General features: G+C 48.1%; 1 protein-coding gene across 2 annotated transcripts in view; it reads left to right on the top strand.

The window, feature by feature from the left end:
• SLC39A4 (solute carrier family 39 member 4) overlaps positions 1 to 25,494 on the top strand; it is a 132,744-nt gene that overhangs the window by 43,962 nt on the left and 63,288 nt on the right. For both annotated transcript variants that reach the window (XM_069732110.1, XM_069732109.1), the window contains 3 exons: positions 7,136 to 7,325; positions 13,959 to 14,128; positions 16,342 to 16,516. In XM_069732110.1, the coding sequence (XP_069588211.1) occupies positions 7,136 to 7,325; positions 13,959 to 14,128; positions 16,342 to 16,516 (535 nt within the window). The remainder of the gene's footprint in view (positions 1 to 7,135; positions 7,326 to 13,958; positions 14,129 to 16,341; positions 16,517 to 25,494) is intronic.

The raw sequence follows: 25,494 nt of genomic DNA, 5'->3' as shown, positions 1-25,494 counted from the left end.
TCCTTTGGGGATTTTCTCTGAGGCAAGACAGTATTCTGATTTCCATCTTTAGGGGAATTTAGTCCTCCGGCTGTGACGAGGTGCCTAGGATTGTTAGGTACACTCCACGGCTACTTCTAGTTGCGGTGTTAAGATCAGGTTTGTGGTCAGTATAGTGGCCACTTTCTCCAGTGAAAGTTCTCATGCAGCCGGATCATAACAGGAGACGCCGTGGAGAGCGATCTGCTGCCTGCAACATTCTTCATCATGACCGGTTTGTCAATGCACCAGTAATGGTGTGGGGTGGCATTTCTTTGGAGGGCCGCACAGCCCTCCATGTGCTCACCAGGGGTAGCCTGACTGCCATTAGATACCGAGATGAGATCCTCAGACTCCTTGTGAGACCATATGCTGGCTCAGTTGGCCCTGGGTTCCTCCTAATGCAGGACAATGCCAGACCTCATGTGGCTGGAGTGTGTCAGCAGTTCCTGCAAGATGAAGGCATTGAAGCTATGGACTCGCCCGCCCGTTCCCCAGACCTGAATCCTGAACACATCTGGGACATTATGTCTTGCTCCATCCACCAATGTCACGTTGCACCACAAACTGTCCAGGAGTTAGCGGATGCTTTAATCCAGGTCTGGGAGATCCCTCAGGAGACCATCCACCGCCTCATCAGGAGCATGCCCAGGCATTGTAGGGAAGTCATACAGGCACGTGGAGGCCACACACACTACTAAGCATCATTTCCTTGTCTTGAGGCATTTCCACTGAAGTTGGATCAGCCTGTAACTTTATTTTCCACTTTGATTTTGAGCATCATTCCAAATCCAGACCTCCGTGGGATATTAGTTGTGATTTACGTTGATCATTTTTAGGTTTTATTGTTCTGAACACATTCCACTATGTAATGAATAAAGATTTACACCTGGAATATTTCATTCAGTGAGATCTAGGATGTGGGATTTAGTGTGCCCTTTATTTTTTTTGAGCAGTGTATATATGTGTGTGTGTTTTGACGAATATTTCCTTTGAAAACGATGTGTAAATGACAGAATTACTGTATGTAAAAGCTCAAGTTAAAATACCATTGCAATCGGATAGCAATCACGCTGCATTCGGATGTAAATCGGATGCCAGGTATGAAACTCGCATAAAAAACGCATCACACTCGCATGACACTTGCATTACACTCGACCACTCTCCTGCATCAAAATCGGACTGATTTTAAAATCGCTAGTGTGTCTCCAGCCTTAGGCCGGGGGGACTGTGATGTGAGAAACTCGCGTGAATCTCTTGCATCAATACCCGGCACTGCCGCTGGCACTCGGGATCGGAGTATGCGGCTGCATGTATTTCAGTGCCGGGTGTTGATGCAAGAGGCTCACGCGGTTTTCTCGCATCACACTCGCAAGTGTGACCCCGGCCTTACTTTGAATTTCCAGGATTGGTATTTCTGGTTAGTCAGATTTGGCACTGTGAACTTCACAAAGTTGCTGCTGGATGCCATCTTTGCTTCTTCTTCTTCTTAGTACATTGTTGTTTTCTCTCCTCTGGGCTGTTCTCTGGGTTTTTGAGTTTCTGGGCCCATAACCTGTTGGCAATGTATTCATCTCTGTACTGTCCATTCATCAGTGAATAAATGTTTATTCAAGAACAAAGATAACAGTTTACAATTAGTATTTCTAGCTTAGGATCTTAGCATCTTGTCCGTCAGCTTGCATCCTGAAAGTAAAACGTGCTCCAGCTACACACACAGTGAGCAGGAAGTCCTGGTTTTTTATTGATAATATAACACTACGGCTGGAGACTCATGCAGCATTAAACAGCACAAGATGTGGCTGTTGTTGAACATGGTTAAGAGACTGTGATATTTGCCTGTAAGATCTGTTTGGAGGGTTTTATAAAATGAAACACAGGAGAAGGAAGCGCGGCCATCTTGTGCAGGGTCTGTAGGAATGAGGGGTGTGCTGGAGAGGAGTCCGATTATAACCTCTTGTGACAGCACCCCTCTGAGTTACAAGCAGTGGCAGATTGGAGCTGAGCTAGTCCAGGATCCAAAGCTGTCCTGATGTGAGGGAATTCCTGCTGTACAAGCTGTTAAGGAACAAAAGGGACTGGAACCTGGAGAGAGACGCGCTACACCCTGTGAGAGAATCACTCGACACGCATCCTTGGAAAGGCGAGCCATCCACCTCTGTTCAAGAGCCCCTAATTTATCATTTTACAGGTGGGCCAGTGGGTTATTGTCTGTCATTGCAGTCACTTCAGCACCCATCAGAAACTCGCAAACTTTTTGGTCATGGCCCACACTAGTGCCAAGAGTTCCGATTTAAAGGTGCTGTAGTTGTCGGGGTTGCACTCTGACTCTCTTAAAGACCGGCTGCCATAAGTGTTATGAAAGGTAATTCAGTACCACAATGGACATAGAGGTCAGCGCACATACAGTGACCTGGCAATAACCCAAAAAACAAGAACGAGCTCTGAGACGTGGGAACTCTGTTGACCGCAATCCCTAATCCTCTCCAACACACTAAAGGCAGCCGTGGATTGCGCCTAACGCTCCCTATGCAACTCGGCACAGCCTGAGAAACTAGCTAGCCTGAAGATAGAAAATAAGCCTACCTTGCCTCAGAGAAATACCCCAAAGGAAAAGGCAGCCCCCACATATAATGACTGTGAGTTAAGATGAAAAGACAATCGTAGAGATGAAATAGATTTAGCAAAGTGAGGCCCAACTTTCTGAACAGAGCGAGGATAGGAAAGGTAACTTTGCGGTCAACACAAAATCCTACAAAAACCACGCAAAGGGGGCAAAAAGACCCATCGTAACGAACTAACGGCACGGAGGTACACCCTCTGCGTCCCAGAGCTTCCAGCAAGCAGTAAAAAACGAATTGACAAGCTGGACAGAAAAAAACAGCAAAACAAAAAGCAAAGAGGAACTTAGCTATGCAGAGCAGCAGGCCACAGGAACGATCCAGGAGGAAACAGGTCCAATACTAGAACATTGACTGGAAGCCAGGATCAAAGCACTAGGTGGAGTTAAATAGAGCAGCACCTAACGACTTCACCACATCACCTGAGGAAGGAAACTCAGAAGCCGCAGTACCACTTTCCTCCACCAACGGAAGCTCACAGAGAGAACCAGCCGAAGTACCACTTGTGACCACAGGAGGGAGCTCTGCCACAGAATTCACAACACATAAGCAATTACTCTCTCACATCCGTCTTCAACTTGAGATAGCACAGTGCCCAGTCCATGTAAGCTTCCATCCGTATACAACAAGAATGGGGCATCGAATCGTGCAAACACCAAGATCGGAGCACTGGTCAGGGCCTTTTTCAATGCTTCAAAGACTTCCTGCCGCTGTTGTCCCCACTTGATGGGTTGATGCACTTCCCGAAGAGTATTCAGCCGTGGTCAGTTTCAGACTGCATCCACCTTGCTGGTAGTCAGCTGCACCCCCTCTGGAGTAATCACATGTCCTAGGAATTCTATCCGCTGTTGAAACATTTGACACTTCCTGGGTATGATCTTTAGCCCGTGATCTCGTAACCACCTCAGGACTTGTTGCAGTTTCTGCAAGTGGTCTTCAAAGGAGTATTCAAATATCACCACACCGTCCAAGTATATCAACACCGATTCAAAGTTGAAATCACCCAAACCTTATCTGAGCTACCTCTAAGCGGATCTCCCCTATTTGTTCTTGCATTGCTGTCAGCGTTTGGACTGCCTCTCTCAGGGCCACTGCCTCCTCTAACCTGTTCCAACCTTCTGTGACTTGGGCACTGGTTACAGATTTGTTAATCACAGGATTTGGCTCCTCTTCCTGCTCCAGGGCAGCCAGTAAAAATATCATCAAATGTCAGAGCGATGTTACCGTGAGTCATTTCTTGGAGTTTTTCCTGTAAGGACTTATTAGCCATCCCAGGAATGCCGATCCAGCTCTTGAAAGATGCCCATGCCTGTTGGGTCACGTCTCTGGATCTCTTGTATTGCTTACTGAAGGACGTTCCACATCAGTGTTTCCCCCTCATATGGCAGGATCTGCTCCTCAGTTGCACCACCTGCACATGGGTCCCATGGACCCTTTCCAACAGAGCAGATATATTTTCCATACTGTCCCTTTCAGATTCAGAGCGCACCATCAATGTATGCCTGGCATCGTCCTCTAACGCATTCAGAGCTACGTGGCTTGTAACTCCGGTTTAAACGGGCACGCCAACTGGTATATTTATGTAGAGATTACACCTAGTGATGAGCGAGCGTACTTGTTGCTCGGGTGATTTCCGAGTATTTGTTGGTTCTTGGAAATTTAGTTTTCATCGCCTCAGCTGAATGATTTACAGCTACTAGCCAGGCTGAGTACATGTGGGGGTTGCCTGGTTACTAGGGAATCACCACATGTAATCAAGCTGTCTAGTAGCTGTAAATCATTCAGCTGTAGCGATGAAAACTAAATCTCTGAGCAGTCATTAATACTCGGAAGATCATCCGGAGCAACGAGTACACTCGCTCATCACTAGTTACAACAGAAACAGTTCTCTTGGGTACCGAACAGTTCAGAACAGAAGAAAAGCCTTCTGGTGAAACATTTGTTTGACGTCTTCTTTTTGTGGGGTTACCAAAACTGTAGGAATAATTACATCCCTAAGTAAAGTAGTTACAGAAAGTGGACGGTGTGAAATGGGTTCTTTTCCCGTCCGTGACTCGGCTGTTTCTGGAACATGATTTACAGATATGGGGAAGAAGATTGAGGTGGTGAGGGGATGTGGAGAAAAAGCTGGAGGGATGAGGAGATGTGGAGAAAAAGCTGGAGGGATGAGGAGATGCCAGGAAGACACTACAAGGATAAGAAGACAAAGGTGGGACAGGGGAATACAGAGAAGAAGATTGAGGTGGTGAGTGGATGTGGAGAAAAAGCTGGAGGGATGAGGAGATGTGGAGAAGTTGATGGAGGGATGAGGAGATGTGGAGAAGACACTACAAGGATAAGAAGACAAAGGTGGGACAGGGGAAGACAGAGAAGATGATTGAGGAATGGGGAGATGTGGAGAAGATGTCGGAGGACTAACATTGAGGAGGGATAAGGAGATGAGGAGAACATAACTCACTATGAATCAGGAAATGTGAAGAATACAATGGAGGGATGAGGGAATGTTACTGATGGACTGAGGACGCACTGTGGTATGAAGCTGGTTCATTGGATAAAAGTTGCACATAATTATAACTGGAATATTGCAACCATTACAAAAAACAATGTACTTCTATGGTGAATGGAGAAAAAAGTGCAATCAGTGGGAAAAATAAGTATTTGATCTGCTGCCAGTTTTGCAGGTTTTCCCACCTACAAAGAATGGAGAGGTCTGTAATTTTTATCGTAGGTGCACGTCACCTGTGAGAGACAGAATCTAAAGATTAAATCCAGAAAATCACATTGTAGGATTGTTACATAATTAATTTGCATTTTATTGCATGAAATAAGTATTTGCTCACCAACCAACCAGTAGAATGCTGGCTCTCACAGACCTGTACGAAGCCTCCTACTCTGCACTCATTACCTGTATTAATTGCACCTGTCCACACAATCAATCAATTCCAACCTGTCCACCATGGCAAAAACCAAAGAGCTGTCTCAGGACAACAGGGACAAAATTGTAGACCTGCACAAGGTTGGGATGGCCTACAGGACAACAGGCAGGCAGCTTGGTGAGAGGGCAAAAACTATTGGCACAATTGTTAGAAAATTCTTTGAAGGTGAGAAAACTTGCAAAATTGGCAGAGTATCAAATAGTTATTTGTCCCAGTGTAAGGAGAGAGCAGATAATGTCAGGGTGTTGTTATTAGAGGGGTGGAATGTGCCTGGGAGCCTAAGACAGGGTGGCACCAACAGGCCCGATGTTCGGATGTAGGACTAGGGTAGTTAGCTCAACCTTTGACCCTGTGTAATGCCTGAATGCAATGTACAGAGATCAAGAGGTGGAACCAGCCAGGCATTGATATATTGGTATATTTATACAACCATAACTTCTTAACAATTAAGGTTAGTAACTTTGCAATTTAACAATATAGGAATAAACAGGTTACGAACAAGCTAGAAAAGTCTCTCAGTGCTTAGTGTTGGTGGTGCGCCTAGTCTTGGGAGTCACCATGTGAGTTTTCCCTTGAAGCTCTGGCGCTAGCGGGGGACACCGGGTTTTCCCACTAGGCCGCAAGTCTCTTCCTTGCATAGTCTATTAAAGCCCATTGACCTCCCATGCACCAACCGGCCTCCTCCCAACATGTGATCCCAGTCCCAGCCGACCACGGTACTGTAGGTGATGGCTGGAAGTGACGGCCCTGCTCACTCGCACTGTGCCTCCTCTCTCCCAGGTGTGTTTCTCCTGTCGCAGGTGCCGCACTGCTCTTCTCGGCTTGACCTTCGGGAAAAGTCTCTTGGGCTCAGGGCCAGGCCTCAACTCTCAACAGGCGTAGTCGGACCTTGGAGGTTTGACCAGCGCAGGACACAGATTACGGCTCTGACCAGCACAAATCATACTCGTGGTTATCTTCCGGGAGATCCGGACCTTGCCAGGTGGTGATTGACACCCAGGTAGCACAGTCTTCCCAAAGAGGCCTGTCACGTTTGTCTCAGCGGTATCTCTGGAGCACGTCTGCTCCGCTCTCTTCCCTGGCGCCAAGTCTCCTTGTGGTTTGGCACACCGGGCTTTTATATCAGGGAAGTCCTTACAGAGGGTCACCTGATCTGGTCCAGCACACAAGGTCCTTCCCCCTGCAAATCTTCCAGCAGGCTTTGGTTCCGCTTGATTTCGGCTGGCCAGCAGATGGCTGCCTAGTGCACATCCTGCACTAATTTATTTCATGTTTTCTTGTTACACCTGGAGAAAGAAATCCAAAATACAGCTCTGGATAATTCCATTAGGTAGGACATTTGGGCAGTACGGTAAGTGAATGGGGTGAGGGTAGAAACAGAATAGACAGGTGTGAAGCACAGCATCAGGCGAGCAGAGTTGACCAATCATTAGATGAGCGGAGGAAGAGAAGGAGACATGGCCTCATGAATGGTCCTAAGTTTGTCTTCAGATAGGAGGATCTGGGAACATTGTTGTTAGTAAAACATTTCTTTAGATGAATGCTTCAATTTGTTTTCAGATTGGGGAATGTGTAAATGCAGAACAAATCCTAAACATGACGTCTGATCCACATCATGTAACCCCCATGATTGAGGAAGCTCTGCTAGCAGTGGTTCTAGAGGGAACCTGCCTGACCATCCTGCCACCCGCTGAATACTTCATCAAGTACATCTACAAGTCATATGGCAAAAACGGCCTAAACATAACAGGTAAGAAGACGAGGTACTTCAGTAGCGGAATAGTCCTATATAACCAGTGCACCCCTGTATACCTAGTAAACCGCTATATAACTTGTAAGCCCATATATAATGAAATTAAGTCATATAACCAGTGCACCCCTATATAATGAATATAAACCATATAATCAATACACCCCAATATAACAGTGCACCCCTATATACATAGTGAACCACTATATAACTAGTGAAACTGTCACGAAATGTAACAACCCAACAGAGGGTTGGACAGCAGACGGCATGAAACACACACAACAGGGTGAAAATGGAGAGTGGAAGGTCCTACTGATAGTGAATGAGGGATGGTCACCTCCTGCTTAAACCTGAGCCTGTCCCTGCACTCCCATAACGCCCTAAGTGGGTCCTTCCCCCCACCACTGTCAGGAACCTTGTCCCTCGCCAACACCTAGCACTGCCCTGGCTAGTGCACTAGCCAGCAAGGGCGCTAGCCTCACCACTGCCAATGGTATAACACAGGGGACAGTGACAAACAAGAGACAGACAAGGAGAAAACACCAAGCTTAGCTTAATAGCCTTCTCTGCTGCAAAGCACCGCACAGAAGAAGAAAGGCACCCAGCACAAACTTCATGAAACCAGCAGATTCACCACTGCAACTAGAGAGCTCCTTACTCCAGGCTTGGCCAACATAGATTGCTCTATCACCGACAGTCAGCTGATGCATCAGGTGACTATATAAAGGATGGTGGTAGTGGTCTGAAATTGCAGTTCACAGCCAGCAAGGAAAACTGACATTAACCCCTGCTGGACTGAAAGGAAAAAAGCTACATTTAAATCATAGCGGAACCAGAGCTGCCACGCATAACAAAAATGGATCGTAACAGAACCCCTGTATAATTAGAATAAACCTTATAACCAGTGTATCCTTATGTAACAACTATAAATCCTATAATCAATACACCCCAATATAACCAGTGCACCCCATATAACCACTAAAATCCAAAATAACTGCTGTAGCCCCTACATGAACAGTACGCTCCCAAGCAATTAACAATTCTGAAAAGCCGTAAGGTCCCTATTAGAGGAAGCCCCCTGCAGCTGTCGTTGGTATATTGGGACATTCCTGACAACCAGAGAAATCTACATTTCCTGCTATGTGGCATGGTGTCCTGCGTCTAGATGTGCTGCCGAAATACCGCACACATATCTCTCTCCTCTCCATCATCAGAGCCTGTCCCATTTTTTCTCTCTCATCAACAGAGCCTGTGATTGTCTTCTCTAACATCAGCAAAGCCTGTCCTCTTCTCTCAATAATTCAGACAGTCCTTTTCTTCTCTCCCTCATCATCAGAGCCTGTCCTCAACTTCTCTCCTTCATCATCAGAGCCTGTCCGCTCCTTCTCTCCCTCATCATCAGAGCCTATCCTCTCTTTCTCTCCCTCATCATCAGAGCCTGTCCGCTCCTTCTCTCCCTCATCATCAGAGCCTGTCCGCTCCTTCTCTCCCTCATCATCAGAGCCTATCCTCAACTTCTCTCCTTCATCATCAGAGCCTGTCCGCTCCTTCTCTCCCTCATCATCAGAGCCTGTCCGCTCCTTCTGTCCCTCATCATCAGAGCCTGTCCTCAACTTCTCTCCCTCATCATCAGAGCCTGTCCTCAACTTCTCTCCTTCATCATCAGAGCCTGTCCTCTCCTTATCTCCCTCATCATCAGAGCCTATCCTCAACTTCTCTCCCTCATCATCAGAGCCTGTCCTCTCTCTCCCTCATCATCAGACCCTGTCCTCTCTTTCTCTCCCTCATCAGAGCCTGTCCTCTCCTTCTCTCCCTCATCATCAGAGCCTGTCCTTTCTTTCTCTCCCTCATCATCAGAGCCTATCCTTTCTTTCTCTCCCTCATCATCAGAGCCTATCCTCTCTTTCTCTCCCTCATCATCAGAGCCTATCCTTTCTTTCTCTCCCTCATCATCAGAGCCTATCCTTTCTTTCTCTCCCTCATCATCAGAGCCTATCCTCTCTCTCTCCCTCATCATCACAGCCTGTCCTCAACTTCTCTCCTTCATCATCAGAGCCTGTCCGCTCCTTCTCTCCCTCATCATCAGAGCCTGTCCTCAACTTCTCTCCCTCATCATCAGAGCCTGTCCTCAACTTCTCTCCCTCATCATCAGAGCCTGTCCTCTCTCTCCCTCATCATCAGACCCTGTCCTCTCTTTCTCTCCCTCATCAGAGCCTGTCCTCTCCTTCTCTCCCTCATCATTAGAGCCTATCCTCTCTTTTTCTTCCTCATCATCAGAACCTATCCTCTCTTTCTCTCCCTCATCATCAGAGCCTGTCCTCTCTTTCTCTCCCTCATCATCAGAGCCTATCCTCTCTTTCTCTCCCTCATCATCAGAGCCTGTCCTCAACTTCTCTCCCTCATCATCACAGCCTATCCTCTCCTTCTCTCCCTCATCATCAGAGCCTGTCCTCAACTTCTCTCCTTCATCATCAGAGCCTGTCCTCAACTTCTCTCCCTCATCATCACAGCCTGTCCTCTCCTTCTCTCCCTCATCATCAGAGCCTGTCCTCTCTTTCTCTCCCTCATCATCACAGCCTGTCCTCTCCTTCTCTCCCTCATCATCAGAGCCTATCCTCTCTTTCTCTCCCTCATCATCAGAGCCTATCCTCTCTTTCTCTCCCTCATCATCAGAGCCTGTCCTCTCCTTCTCTCCCTCAACATTAGAGCCTGTCCTTTCTTTCTCTCCCTCATCATCACAGCCTGTCCTTTCTTTCTCTCCCTCATCATCACAGCCTGTCCTCTCCTCTCCCTCATCATCACAGCCTGTCCTCTCCTTCTCTCCCTCATCATCAGAGCCTATCCTCTCTTTCTCTCCCTCATCATCACAGCCTGTCTTCTCCTCTCCCTCATCATCAGAGCCTGTCCTCTCCTTCTCTCCCTCATCATCAGAGCCTATCCTCTCCTTCTCTCCCTCATCATCAGAGCCTGTCCTCTCCTTCTCTCCCTCATCATCAGAACCTGTCCTCTCCTTCTCTCCCTCATCATCAGAGCCTGTCCTCCTTTTCTCTCCCTCATCATCAGAGCCTGTCCTCTTTTTCTCTCCCTCATCATCAGAGCCTGTCCTCTCCTTCTCTCCCTCATCATTAGAGCCTGCCCTCTTTTTCTCTCCCTCATCATCAGAGCCTGTCCTCTCCTTCTCTCCCTCATCATTAGAGCCTGCCCTCTTTTTCTCTCCCTCATCATCAGAGCCTGTCCTCTCCTTCTCTCCCTCATCATCAGAGCCTGTCCTCTCCTTCTCTCCCTCATCATCAGAGCCTGTCCTCCTTTTCTCTCCCTCATCATCAGAGCCTGTCCTCTCCTTCTCTCCCTCATCATTAGAGCCTGCCCTCTTTTTCTCTCCCTCATCATCAGAGCCTGTCCTTTCTTTCTCTCCCTAATCATCAGTCTGTCCTCTCTTTCTTTCATTTATCATCACAGCCTGTCCTCTCCTCTCCCTCATCATCAGAACCTGCCCTCAACTTCTCTCCCTCATCATCACAGCCTGTTCTCTTCTTCTCTCCCTCATCAGAGCTTGTCCTCTCCTTTTCTCCCTCATCATCACAGCCTGTCCTCTCCTTCTCTCCCTCATCATTAGAGCCTGTCCTCTTCTTCCCTCCCTCATCAGAGCCTGTCCTCTCCTTCTCTCCCTCATCATCACAGCCTGTCCTCTCCTTCTCTCCCTCATCATCACAGCCTGTCCTCTCCTTCTCTCCCTCATCATCACAGCCTGTCCTCTCCTTCTCTCCCTCATCATCACAGCCTGTCCTCTCCTTCTCTCCCTCATCATCACAGGCTGTCCTCTCCTTCTCACCCTCATCATCAGAGCCTGTCCTTTCTTTCTCTCCCTCATCATCAGAGCCTGTCCTCTCCTTCTCTCCCTCATCATTAGAGCCTGCCCTCTTTTTCTCTCCCTCATCATTAGAGCCTGTCCTCTCCTCTCCCTCATCATCACAGCCTATCCTCTCCTTCTCTCCCTCATCATCAGAGCCTGTCCTCTCTTTCTCTCCCTCATCATCACAGCCTGTCCTCTCTTTCTCTCCCTCATCATCAGAGCCTATCCTCTCTTTCTCTCCCTCATCATCAGAGCCTGTCCTCTCTTTCTCTCCCTCATCATCAGAGCCTGTCCTCTCCTCTCCCTCATCATCACAGCCTATCCTCTCCTTCTCTCCCGCATCATCAGAGCCTGTCCTCTCTTTCTCTCCCTCATCATCACAGCCTGTCCTCTCTTTCTCTCCCTCATCATCAGAGCCTATCCTCTCTTTCTCTCCCTCATCATCAGAGCCTGTCCTCTCCTTCTCTCCCTCAACATTAGAGCCTGCCCTCTTTTTCTCTCCCTCATCATTAGAGCCTGTCCTCTCTTTCTTTACTTTATCATCACAGCCTGTCCTCTCCTTCTCTCCCTCATCATCAGAGCCTGTCCTCTCTTTCTCTCCCTCATCATCAGAGCCTGTCCTCTCCTTCTCTCCCTCATCATCACAGCCTATGCTCTCCTTCTCTCCCTCATCATTACAGCCTATCCTCTTCTTCTCTCCCTCATCATCACAGCCTGTCCTCTCCTTCTCTCCCTCATCATTAGAGCCTGTCCTCTCTTTCTTTACTTTATTATCACAGCCTGTCCTCTCTTTCTTTACTTTATCATCAGAGCCTGTCCTCTCTTTCTCTCCCTCATCATCACAGCCTGTCTTCTCCTTCTCTCCCTCATCATCAGAGCCTGTCCTCTCTCTCCCTCATCATTAGAGCCTGTCCTCTCTTTCTTTACTTTATCATCAGAACCTATCCTTTCTTTCTCTCCCTCATCATCAGAGCCTGTCCTCTCTTTCTTTACTTTCTCATCACAGCCTGTCCTCTCCTTCTCTCCCTCATCATCACAGCCTATCCTCTCCTTCTCTCCCTCATCATTAGAGCCTATCCTCTTCTTCTCTCCCTCATCATCAGAGCCTGTCCTCTCTTTCTCTCTCTCTCTCATCATCACAGCCTGTCCTCTCCTTCTCTCCCTCATCATTAGAGCCTGTCCTCTCTTTCTTTACTTTATCATAACAGCCTGTCCTCTCTTTCTTTACTTTATCATAACAGCCTGTCCTCTCTTTCTTTACTTTATCATCACAGCCTGTCCTCTCTTTCTTTACTTTATCATCACAGCCTGTCCTCTCTTTCTCTCCCTCATTAGAGCCTGTCCTTTCTTTCTCTCCCTCATCATCACAGCCTGTCCTCTCTTTCTCTCCCTCATCATCACAGCCTGTCCTCTTCTTCTCTCCCTCATCATCAGAGCCTGTCCTCTCCTTCTCTCTTTCATCATTAGAGCCTGCCCTCTTTTTCTCTCCCTCATCATCAGAGCCTATCCTCTCCTTCTCTCCCTCATCATTAGAGCCTGTTCTCTTCTTCTCTCCCTCATCAGAGCTTGTCCTCTCCTTTTCTCCCTCATCATCACAGCCTGTCCTCTCCTTCTCTCCCTCATCATTAGAGCCTGTCCTCTTCTTCCCTCCCTCATCAGAGCCTGTCCTCTCCTTCTCTCCCTCATCATCACAGCCTGTCCTCTCCTTCTCTCCCTCATCATTAGAGCCTATCCTCTCCTTCTCTCCCTCATCATCACAGCCTGTCCTCCTCTTCTCTCCCTCATCAGAGCCTGTCCTCTCTTTCTCTCCCTCATCATCACAGCCTGTCCTCTCCTTCTCTCCCTCATCATTAGAGCCTGTCCTCTCCTTCTCTCCCTCATCATCAGAGCCTGTCCTCTCCTTCTCTCCCTCATCATCACAGCCTGTCCTCTCTTTCTCTCCCTCATTAGAGCCTGTCCTTTCTTTCTCTCCCTCATCATCACAGCCTGTCCTCTCTTTCTCTCCCTCATCATCACAGCCTGTCCTCTTCTTCTCTCCCTCATCATTAGAGCCTGTCCTCTCTTTCTCATCATCAGAGCCTGTCCTCTCCTTCTCTCTTTCATCATTAGAGCCTGCCCTCTTTTTCTCTCCCTCATCATCAGAGCCTATCCTCTCCTTCTCTCCCTCATCATTAGAGCCTGTTCTCTTCTTCTCTCCCTCATCAGAGCTTGTCCTCTCCTTTTCTCCCTCATCATCACAGCCTGTCCTCTCCTTCTCTCCCTCATCATTAGAGCCTGTCCTCTTCTTCCCTCCCTCATCAGAGCCTGTCCTCTCCTTCTCTCCCTCATCATCACAGCCTGTCCTCTCCTTCTCTCCCTCATCATTAGAGCCTATCCTCTCCTTCTCTCCCTCATCATCACAGCCTGTCCTCTTCTTCTCTCCCTCATCAGAGCCTGTCCTCTCTTTCTCTCCCTCATCATCACAGCCTGTCCTCTCCTTCTCTCCCTCATCATTAGAGCCTGTCCTCTCCTTCTCTCCCTCATCATCAGAGCCTGTCCTCTCCTTCTCTCCCTCATCATCACAGCCTGTCCTCTTCTTCTCTCCCTCATCAGAGCCTGTCCTCTCTTTCTCTCCCTCATCATCACAGCCTGTCCTCTCTTTCTCTCCCTCATCATCACAGCCTGTCCTCTCCTTCTCTCCCTCATCATCAGAGCTTGTTGTTTCCTTCTCTCCTTCATTATCAGAGCCATCAAAAAAGTACAATGCTTCCATGCTTCCCCTCATGTTTTTCTCATTTTAGGACTCACTAATCTCATGAAAGATCTTATATTGCTAAATGAAGATTACAATGGTGACGACCATGAACACGATCATGACCATAAAGAAGATCACAACAACCAAACAGATGAAAATGAAGGACGCTGGCGCAGCTTAAGCGGGGGTGGTGTTCACATCCATCACTGGGATCAGGTATGAGTACAGTCACATCCCTATCTGTCCTTTACATGGAGACATAGACAACCGGCCAGGGACAAGATTGATGTAAACGAGATGAACACTTCTGCTGCATAAGACTACAGATGAGGAAGAGCAGCGTGTGAATATCCAGTGTTGTCTGCAGTCACGTGAACAGCTGTAGACACGATTCTGCTGTTACACCAGAATGGAGGGTAAGGATTCCACCTCTCTGAGTGAATTACTGCCCAATGTGTCCTGCGCTGTCAGTAATTGATGGACGCTGCCCAGTACTGGGGCCTACTGAGCTGTCAGTGTCTTGATTGACAGTTTAGCTATCCAATCAGAGTGTTGGTGTTGCTTGAGCTTCAGCCATGTGTTTCCTGTTCAGGTAATTACCTGGCTATTGAGGGTAGCGGTACTGTGCAGGATCCATACATACAATGGAATGATAGCGGTACTGTGCAGGATCCATACATACAATGGAATGATAGCGGTACTGTGCAGGATCCATACATACAATGGAATGATAGCGGTACTGTGCAGGATCCATACATACAATGGAATGATAGCGGTACTGTGCAGGATCCATACATACAATGGAATGATAGCGGTACTGTGCAGGATCCATACATACAATGGAATGATAGCGGTACTGTGCAGGATCCATACATACAATGGAATGATAGCGGTACTGTGCAGGATCCATACATACAATGGAATGATAGCGGTACTGTGCAGGAACCATACATACAATGGAATGATAGCGGTACTGTGCAGGATCCATACATACCATGGAATGATAGCGGTACTGTGCAGGATCCATACATACAATGGAATGATAGCGGTACTGTGCAGGATCCATACATACCATGGAATGATAGCGGTACTGTGCAGGATCCATACATACAATGGAATGATAGCGGTACTGTGCAGGATCCATACATACGATGGAATGATAGCGGTACTGTGCAGGATCCATACATACGATGGAATGATAGCGGTACTGTGCAGGATCCATACATACAATGGAATGATAGCGGTACTGTGCAGGATCCATACATACAATGGAATGATAGCGGTACTGTGCAGGATCCATACATACAATGGAATGATAGCGGTACTGTGCAGGATCCATACATACAATGGAATGATAGCGGTACTGTGCAGGATCCATACATACAATGGAATGATAGCGGTACTGTGCAGGATCCATACATACAATGGAATGATAGCGGTACTGTGCAGGATCCATACATACGATGGAATGATAGCGGTACTGTGCAGGATCCATACATACAATGGAATGATAGCGGTACTGTGCAGGATCCATACATACAATGGAATGATAGCGGTACTGTGCAGGATCCATACATACGATGGAATGATAGCGGTACTGTGCAGGATCCATACATACAATGGAATGATAGCGGTACTGTGCAGGATCCATACATACAATGGAATGATAGCGGTACTGTGCAGGATCCATACATACAATGGAATGATAGCGGTACTGTGCAGGATCCATACATACAATGGAATGATAGCGGTACTGTGCAGGATCCATACATACGATGGAATGATAGCGGTACTGTGCAGGATCCATACATACAATGGAATGATAGCGGTACTGTGCAGGATCCATACATACAATGGAATGATAGCGGTACTGTGCAGGATCCATACATACAATGGAATGATAGCGGTACTGTGCAGGATCCATACATACAATGGAATGATAGCGGTACTGTGCAGGATCCATACATACAATGGAATGATAGCGGTACTGTGCAGGATCCATACATACGATGGAATGATAGCGGTACTGTGCAGGATCCATACATACGATGGAATGATAGCGGTACTGTGCAGGATCCATACATACCATGGAATGATTGGGGTACTGTGCAGGATCCATACATACGATGGAATGATAGCGGTACTGTGCAGGATCCATACATACAATGGAATGATAGCGGTACTGTGCAGGATCCATACATACGATGGAATGATAGTGGTACTGTGCAGGATCCATACATACGATGGAATGATAGCGGTACTGTGCAGGATCCATACATACAATGGAATGATAGCGGTACTGTGCAGGATCCATACATACAATGGAATGATAGCGGTACTGTGCAGGATCCATACATACAATGGAATGATAGCGGTACTGTGCAGGATCCATACAGGAGAGGTATTGACTCCACTTTCTTCCCCTCCAGACTTGCTTTAGCCCTGAAGACATCCTGACAATTCATGGGGTGAATGTAGAAGAGGACATCTCCCCAGAGAAGTTCGGGGAATTGAGCAGCAGTCTGATCCAGCAGCAGCTTATCGGACTCTGTCCTGATGGTCATAAGCACGGGGCCACTGATGGTCAACTGAGCACCGCTGAAAGTAAGTCTCTACTTAGATACTAAGGGTACCGTCACACAGTGCAATTTTCATCGCTACAACGGCACGATCCGTGACGCTCCAGCATCGTAACAATATCGCTCCAGCGTCGTAGACTGCTGTCACACTTTGCAATCTACGACGCTGGAGCAATAATTTCATGACGTATGTGCGATGTAGAAGCCGTTGGTTACTATGCGCACATCGTATACGATATATGTTACACCATGCGATCATGCCGCCACAGCGGGACACTAGACGACGAAAGAAAGTTCCAAACGATCTGCTACGACGTACGATTCTCAGCGGGGTCCCTGATCGCAGGAGCGTGTCAGACACTGCGATATCGTAACTATATCGCTCGAACGTCACGAATCGTGCCGTCGTAGCGATGAAAATTGCACTGTGTGACGGTACCCTAAGTCTCAACTAAGATAGCAGCACAGTTTTAGAAGAATGTGCGATGTGGGGGTCCTGGTGTCTGTTATTGGGGCAATGTTCAGTCTCTTCCATCGCATCCCAGTGAGTCGTGTATTACACAGAAGAGATGTTGAGAAAAAGTCGCACAAGCATCTCCGCTTCATTAACTTCACCGATTCCCCAGTTGTATGTTTCCCTCTGCTCCAGGTCTCTCCCTCTGCTCCAGGTCTCTCCCTCTGCTCCAGGTCTCTCCCTCTGCTCCAGGTCTCTCCCTCTGCTCCAGGTCTCTCCCTCTGCTCCAGGTCTCCCCCTGCTCCATGTCTCCCTCTTGTTGAGGTCGTTCTCTGCTCCATGCTTCTCTCTGGTTGATGTCTCCCTCTGCTCCAGGTCTGTTCCTCTGCTCCAGGTGTCCACCTGCTCCAGGTTTCTCTTTGCTCCAGATCTTCCTCCAGTTGAGGACTCTCTCTGCTCCAGGTGTCTCCCTCTGCTCCAGGTTTCTTCCTCTTCTCCAGGTCTCTCCCTCTGCTCCAGGTCTCTCCCTCTGCTCCAGGTCTCTCCCTCTGCTCCAGGTCTCTCCCTCTGCTCCAGGTCTCTCCCTCTTGTTGAGGTCGTTCTCTGCTCCATGTTTTTCTCTGGTTGATGTCTCCCTCTGCTCCAGGTTTCTTCCTCTTCTCCAGGTCTCTCCCTCTGCTCCAGGTGTCTCCCTCTGCTCCAGGTCTCCCCCTGCTCCATGTCTCCCTCTTGTTGAGGTCGTTCTCTTCTCCAGCTTTCTCTCTGGTTGATGTCTCCCTCTGCTCCAGGTCTGTTCCTCTGCTCCACGTGTCCACCTTGTTGTGAGTTCTGTTTTTGGGCTCCCTCTGGTGGTTACTGATGGTACTGGGTGACTTGTCTTTCCTGGGTCTCTGGGTTCCACCTGTTCCATCAGGATATGGGAGTTTCCTATTTAACCTGGCTTTGCTGGCATTTCCTCGCTGGTTATCAATGTATCCAGTGTGTCTTGTTACCTCTGCTCCCTGCTCCTAGAACCTTCTGGTCAAGCTAAGTTTGGATTTTCCTGTTTTGGTGTTTTGCTTTATTTGGTTTTTAGTCCAGCCTGCAGATATGTGATTCTTGCTGCTGGTTGCTCTAGTGGGCTGAAATTGCTCCTCATGTACCATGAGTTGGCACATGAGTTCAAGTAATTTCAGGATGGTTTTTTGAAGGGTTTTTCGCTGACCGCGCAGTTCACTTTTGTATCCTCTGCTATTTAGCTTTAGCGGGCCTCATTTTGCTGAAACTGTTTTCATACTGCGTATGTGCTTTCCTCTCATTTCACCGTCATTATATGTGGGGGGCTGCTATTTGCTGTGGGGTATTTCTCTGGAGGCAAGAGAGGTCTGTGTTTCTTCTAATAGGGGAAGTTAGATCTTCGGCTGGAGCGAGACGTCTAGGATCATCGTAGGCACTTTCCCCGGCTACTTTTATTTGTGTGTTAGGTTCAGGGTCGCGGTCAGCTCAGGTTCCATCGCCCTAGAGCTTGTTTGTATCTGCGCTTGTCCTTTAGTGATCCCCTGCCATTGGGATCATGACACCACCTGCTCCAGGTTTCTCTTTGCTCCAGATCTTCCTCCAGTTGAGGACTCTCTCTGCTCCAGGTGTCTCTCTCTGCTCCAGGTTTCTTCCTCTTCTCCAGGTCTCTCCCTCTGCTCCATGTCTCTCTCTCTGCTTCAGGTCTCTCTCTCTGCTCCAGGTTTCTCTCTCTGCTCCAGGTCTCTCTCTCTGCTCCAGGTTTCTCCCTCTGCTCCAGGTTTCTCCCTCTGCTTCAGATCCCTCTCTGCTTCAGGTCCCTCTCTGCTCCAGGTCTCTCTTTGCTCCAGGTCTCTCTCTCTGCTCCAGGTTTCTCCCTCTGCTCCAGGTTTCTCCCTCTGCTCCAGGTTTCTCTCTCTGCTTCAGGTCTCTCTCTCTGCTCCAGGTTTCTCCCTCTGCTCCAGGTCTCTCTCTCTGCTTCAGGTCTCTCTCTCTGCTCCAGGTTTCTCCCTCTGCTCCAGGTTTCTCCCTCTGCTTCAGGTCCTCTCTGCTTCAGGTCCCTCTCTGCTCCAGGTCTCCTTATGGTTGAGGTTTCCCCTCTGCTTTCTGTTGTGAGCTCTGGAATCTCCGCTTTCTATTGTGAGCTATGGACTCTACTCTTTCTGTTACATCTATGGCGACTTTACTGAAATGTTACAACTCTGTATATGGAACAAACTGCTCGAAAACATATCATTAAATCAATAATGAAACTGATTTCTGTACAATAAAGCAAAGCGCATTCCTCCTGCAGCCAACAACACTGAATGGGAAGAGCTAACGGAAACCTGCTGCTGAGAAAACAGTGATGTGAGACTGCAAGTGTCCATCTATCCTGCAGTATATCTCTCCTCTCACCTCACTGTATACAGCCCATCCTGACAAAAAAAGAAAAAAGGATGGCTCACCTTTATGAAGGACTTCACAAGATCCACATGTGGAGCACAGGATTCCATCTTAATAACAATAGTAATAATAATAATTATTTTATTTATATAGCGCCAACATATTCCGCAGCGTTTTACAAATTATAGAGGGGATTCATACAGATAATAGACATTACAGCATAACAGAAATCACAGTTCAGAACAGATACCAAGAGGAGTGAGGGCCCTGACCACCAGATACAAGAGGAGTGAGGGCCCCGATCACCAGATACAGGAGGAATGAGGGCCCCGATCACCAGATACAAGAGGAGTGAGGACCCCGATCACCAGATACAGGAGGAATGAGGGCCCCGATCACCAGATACCGGAGGAGTGAGGACCCCGATCACCAGATACAGGAGGAGTGAGGGCCCCGATCACCAGATACAGGAGGAATGAGGGCCCCGATCACCAGATACAGGAGGAGTGAGGGCCCCGATCACCAGATACAGGAGGAGTGAGGGCCCCGACCACCAGATACAAGAGGAGTGAGGGCCCCGATCACCAGATACAAGAGGAGCGAGGGCCCCGATCACCAGATACAGGAGGAGCGAGGACCCCGATCACCAGATACAAGAGGAGTGAGGGCCCCGATCACCAGATACAAGAGGAGTGAGGGCCCCGATCACCAGATACAGGAGGAATGAGGGCCCCGATCACCAGATACAGGAGGAGCGAGGACCCCGATCACCAGATACAGGAGCAGTGAGGGCCCTGATCACCAGATACAGGAGGAGTGAGGGCCCCGATCACCAGATACAAGAGGAGTGAGGGCCCCGATCACCAGATACAGGAGGAGTGAGGGCCCCGATCACCAGATACAGGAGGAGTGAGGGCCCCGATCACCAGATACAGGAGGAGTGAGGGCCCCGATCACCAGATACAGGAGGAGTGAGGACCCCGATCACCAGATACAGGAGGAGTGAGGGCCCCGATCACCAGATACAGGAGGAGTGAGGGCCCCGATCACCAGATACAGGAGGAGTGAGGGCCCCGATCACCAGATACAGGAGGAGTGAGGGCCCCGATCACCAGATACAGGAGGAGTGAGGACCCCGATCACCAGATACAGGAGGAGTGAGGGCCCCGATCACCAGATACAGGAGGAGTGAGGGCCCCGATCACCAGATACAGGAGGAGTGAGGGCCCCGATCACCAGATACAGGAGGAGTGAGGGCCCTGCTTACAATCTATAGGATGTAGATTCAATGAGAAGGAAAAACTGAATCAATCCAGCTCTCACGAAAAATTCATTAAAGGCATTCTTTAATAATATATCAATAAAAAGAAAAATATTGGTTACAAGGCATTGTTGTGCGTAGCTTCTAAGGAGAGACGTGTCAAAATGAATGTAACCGAAGCAGTATATTTCTCTTCTCACCTCCCTGTATACAGCCCACCCTGCAGTATATCTCTCCTCTCAGCCCCTCTATACAGCCCATCCTGCAGTATATCTCTCCTCTCACCTTCCCTGTATACAGCCCATCCTGCAGTATTTATCTCCTCTCACCTTCCTTGTATACAGCCCATCCTGCAGTACAGACCCTGCCTATATCTCTCCTCTCAGCCTCTGTATACAGCCCATCCTGCAGTAAATCTCTCCTCTCAGCCCCTGTATACAGCCCATCCTGCAGTATATCTCTCCTCTCACCTTCCCTGTACACAGCCCATCCTGCAGTATATCTCTCCTCTCAACTCCTTGTATACAGCCCATCCTGCAGTATATCTGGATCGCCCCCAAGGGCTAGGGGAACTCGGTACCAGGCCCTTCGGTTCTCAAGGGGGATGTCACGGTGGCTGACCCGGTCCGTGGCCCTAGGGGCGTCCGTTGTAAATGGGGAAAGGTCTTTAAAGGGATAATGTTCGTGACGCCACCTGTGGTATTTGGTCAGGGTGACCGACGCTGCTTAGGGGTCCACTGGGGTGATGTTATGGCAGCTAGATGGTATACCTTCCCACAGGTGAAGTATGTCCCCCGGGGCTTCCCAGAGTGTAGATGGTGGATGGTGAGAGGCGCAGTGAAGAACGAGGACACAAGGGTGCAGTCTCTTTACCTTTACTGAAGGCTTCGGTGTCCACAGTCCAGAGCACCAGATCACAGGGTAGGCAGAGTCCAGCCGGTCTGAAGGCAAATCCAGAGTCCCCTTATCCAGGTAGAAATCAGTAGCCTTCCTCTAGCGCCTGAGTGTTGTAGTCCCTCCCTGCTGAGCTTCTTGGTGAGGTCCTCACAACTGTTGTTGGTGTTCTAGATGTTATTTATCTTTCTCTCTGTCCCTCTGATGGTAAGGACAGGACAAACTCAAATGACTGGTGGCCTGAGGCTTTTTACAGGGACCCTATGACGCCCCGGCCCCCACAAGTTGCCACCGTGCCTCCTGGGTGTAAGGTCGGGCAGCCAACGTGGAATTAACTGTCCTGCCAGTCTCTGAAGCAAGGCTTGGAGACGATTGCTCCCTCGGTGTTCTGGCTACCGGCTTCTGCGCCTCAGAAAGAGGCAGCCTTTTACAGGGCAGAACTCCTTCTGGTTTCCTCTCCTTTCGCAATGATTTCGTTTCTCACTCTCAGCAACGCAATTCCCTTTGTGTCCTTTCTTAGGATGCTGCCGCACGTGGGGCATGCGCAGCTCCGTAACCTTCTGGCTAGGCCTCTGACAGGATCCCACCCCTGCCAGGGACCTCTCTGTCTGCAGCTGTTGTCTGCAGATGTTCCTCCTTCCCCATGTCTACCTGACAGGTGCTGCCTGGGTAAAGCCCTGACAGCTTCTGCCTGGGTCGATGCCCAGTCAGTTTCTGCCTAACTTCCTATCCAAGCCACCAGTTTTACCTAATTGTGACAAGTGCCCTACTCAATAGGAGCATAGCTTCCCCTGGTGGACTGGAGTGTGAAGTGTGTTGTGTGGTTTGTGATACCTGGTAAAGAGATCTCCTTTATTGCCTCCAGACATAATATCACTCCCCCTGGTGGAAGAATGACATTACTGCAACGACCAGGGCCCTGGGGCGCTGCATATCTCTCCTCACTTCCCTGTGTACTGCCCATCCTGCAGTATATTTCTCCTCGCAGCCCCTGTATACAGCCCATCCTGCAGTATATCTGTCACGCTGTGACTGTCCTGGTGTGACACGACCTTGCGGGTGGTCAGTCACAAAACGACGAAACACACAATGGTACACCGGGGACACTTTAACAATGGTGGGCCCTGTCGGTAGGGAATGGGGAATGGGCACCTCCTGAACTCACCTGAGGCTGTGCCCTGATCTTGCTACCGTCCCTATACGGGTTCTTTCAACCCATCGCCGACCAGGATACCTATTCCCTCACTTGCCCTGCTCTAATCCCTATATAGGGAACTGGCAGGTGAGAGCACTGGTCCCACCGCTGCACTAATACAACGCTGGGAAAGTTACAAACAACAAAGGGACAAAGAAACAATAACACCACACTTAGCTTTCTCTGCTGCAATGCACCGCACAGCAGAGTAAGGCACCAGGAATAAGTATTCAGCTGTAGAACAACAGCACTCAGCAAGCTCCTATTCCAGCAAGCTTGGTATCCAAAGGACCAGTATAACCAACAGTCAGCTGATGAACCAGGTGACCTTTTAAAGGAAGGTGGGAGTGGTCACCACCCACAACAACAGAACAAGCTGCAATGCAATTACACCAGCGGCCACCGGGGAAAAACTGCATTAACCCCCGATGACCTGAAAGGAAAAAAGGTTTTAATCTGAAGGAAACCAGATCTGCCACAGATCCAAACATGGATCGTGACAATATCACTTGTCACGATAATGTAAAAATGTCATATTGTGAGTTTAGTTTCAGAAGGCTACATGGCTTCCCAGACACACACTGCAGATACGACATCCCCTTTCTCCCCCTCTGCATTCGCTCATACAAAGACAAAGCCATATGGCAGACACTCTGTGCAACTTGATACCAATGTGTAAGCAGTTTATGGCTTTTAGCTGCAGCAGATAAATCTCCCTAAAAGTATTCATTCCCTCCTCCCAACCAATACCAGCCCAAACTGGTATAGCCCCTTCCAAACTGCATGAGATCCTTTGTTCTATTAACTTGATACATAAGGGCACCGATCCGGGCTAGAGATATAAGAATTATAGATCTATCACTCACTGAAAGCGCTAACAGCTAAACGCACCGAGTGCAAAGCGTGGATTTCTTTGTAAGTGGTTCAAATAATTACTCTTTGTGTACAATAAAAGAATCTCCATGATGTGGGGCACATTCTGATCATCGTGTCTTTCTTACACGAGGTTCATACAGCGAGATATGTGTAAAAATAGTTTTCATATTCTAAGTAAAGGGGAGGTGTCAGCCTCTAAGTCAGTGTTTCTCAACTCCAGTCCTCAAGACCCACCAACAGGCCAAGTGAAATTATCACCTGTGAAATACTAAGAGATCCTGAAAACTTGACCTGTTAGTGGGTCTTGAGGACCGGAGTTGAGAAACACTGCTCTCAGTGATGTCACCACAGGGGGAGTGCCTGGGTTTTGGGCTAGGAATAACTTAGTGAGACAGCATTCTTGCAGTGTCTTTTGTCAGGAGTCCTGCTGCTATGCAGAGGGGTGCTATGCATCTGGATATATGCTCACCCTTCCCCCCCAGCACATGGCCAATCAAGATAATGCAATGACATAACAACCTGTAAGTGTTCTTTTCAATTTTAATCCCATTTTATTTGCAATTTGTATTGTACATACGATATTGTCTCCTTTATAATATTTTTTTATACCTTGTAAACACTGCCTACCTTTTTTTTGGAGTAAAATATACAATTTATTAGCTTGTCTCTCCTTGTTCTATAAAGAACTGTCGCGTCCTCTGAGGTGAATTACGCTACTGATTTGGCTTTACTCTGGACCTGTTAACATTTAAGAGAATCATAGCTGGTGACAGCATACTTTGTCTTATGCAATCGGGCGTCTGGCAATCGCCAGTAAGTCTAACCTCTATTGTTGGTAAAATATTTGAAGGGTTTCTGAGGGATGTTATTCTGGATTATCTCAATGAGAATAACTGTTTAACTCCATATCAGCATGGGTTTATGAGAAATCGCTCCTGTCAAACCAATCTAATCAGTTTTTATGAAGAGGTAAGCTATAGGCTGGACCACGGTGAGTCATTGGACGTGGTATATCTCGATTTTTCCAAAGCGTTTGATACCGTGCCGCACAAGAGGTTGGTACACAAAATGAGAATGCTTGGTCTGGGGGAAAATGTGTGTAAATGGGTTAGTAACTGGCTTAGTGATAGAAAGCAGAGGGTGGTTATAAATGGTATAGTCTCTAACTGGGTCGCTGTGACCAGTGGGGTACCGCAGGGGTCAGTATTGGGACCTGTTCTCTTCAACATATTCATTAATGATCTGGTAGAAGGTTTACACAGTAAAATACCGATATTTGCAGATGATACAAAACTATGTAAAGCAGTTAATACAAGAGAAGATAGTATTCTGCTACAGATGGATCTGGATAAGTTGGAAACTTGGGCTGAAAGGTGGCAGATGAGGTTTAACAATGATAAATGTAAGGTTATACACATGGGAAGAAGGAATCAATGTCACCATTACACACTGAATGGGAAACCACTGGGTAAATCTGACAGGGAGAAGGACTTGGGGATCCTAGTTAATGATAAACTTACCTAGAGCAGCCAGTGCCAGGCAGCAGCTGCCAAGGCAAACAGGATCATGGGGTGCATTAAAAGAGGTCTGGATACACATGATGAGAGCATTATACTGCCTCTGTACAAATCCCTAGTTAGACCGCACATGGAGTACTGTGTCCAGTTTTGGGCACCGGTGCTCAGGAAGGATATAATGGAACTAGAGAGAGTACAAAGGAGGGCAACAAAATTAATAAAGGGGATGGGAGAACTACAATACCCAGATAGATTAGCGAAATTAGGATTATTTAGTCTAGAAAAAAGACGACAGAGGGGCGATCTAATAACCATGTATAAGTATATAAGGGGACAATACAAATATCTCACTGAGGATCTGTTTATACCAAGGAAGGTGACGGGCACAAGGGGGCATTCTTTGCGTCTGGAGGAGAGAAGGTTTTTC

Source organism: Ranitomeya imitator, chromosome 6 (assembly GCF_032444005.1).
Source record: "Ranitomeya imitator isolate aRanImi1 chromosome 6, aRanImi1.pri, whole genome shotgun sequence".
Classification (NCBI taxonomy): Eukaryota; Metazoa; Chordata; class Amphibia; order Anura; family Dendrobatidae; genus Ranitomeya; species Ranitomeya imitator.
Note: the sequence above shows the minus strand (reverse complement) of the source record. Positions and strands in the feature narration are given on the sequence as shown.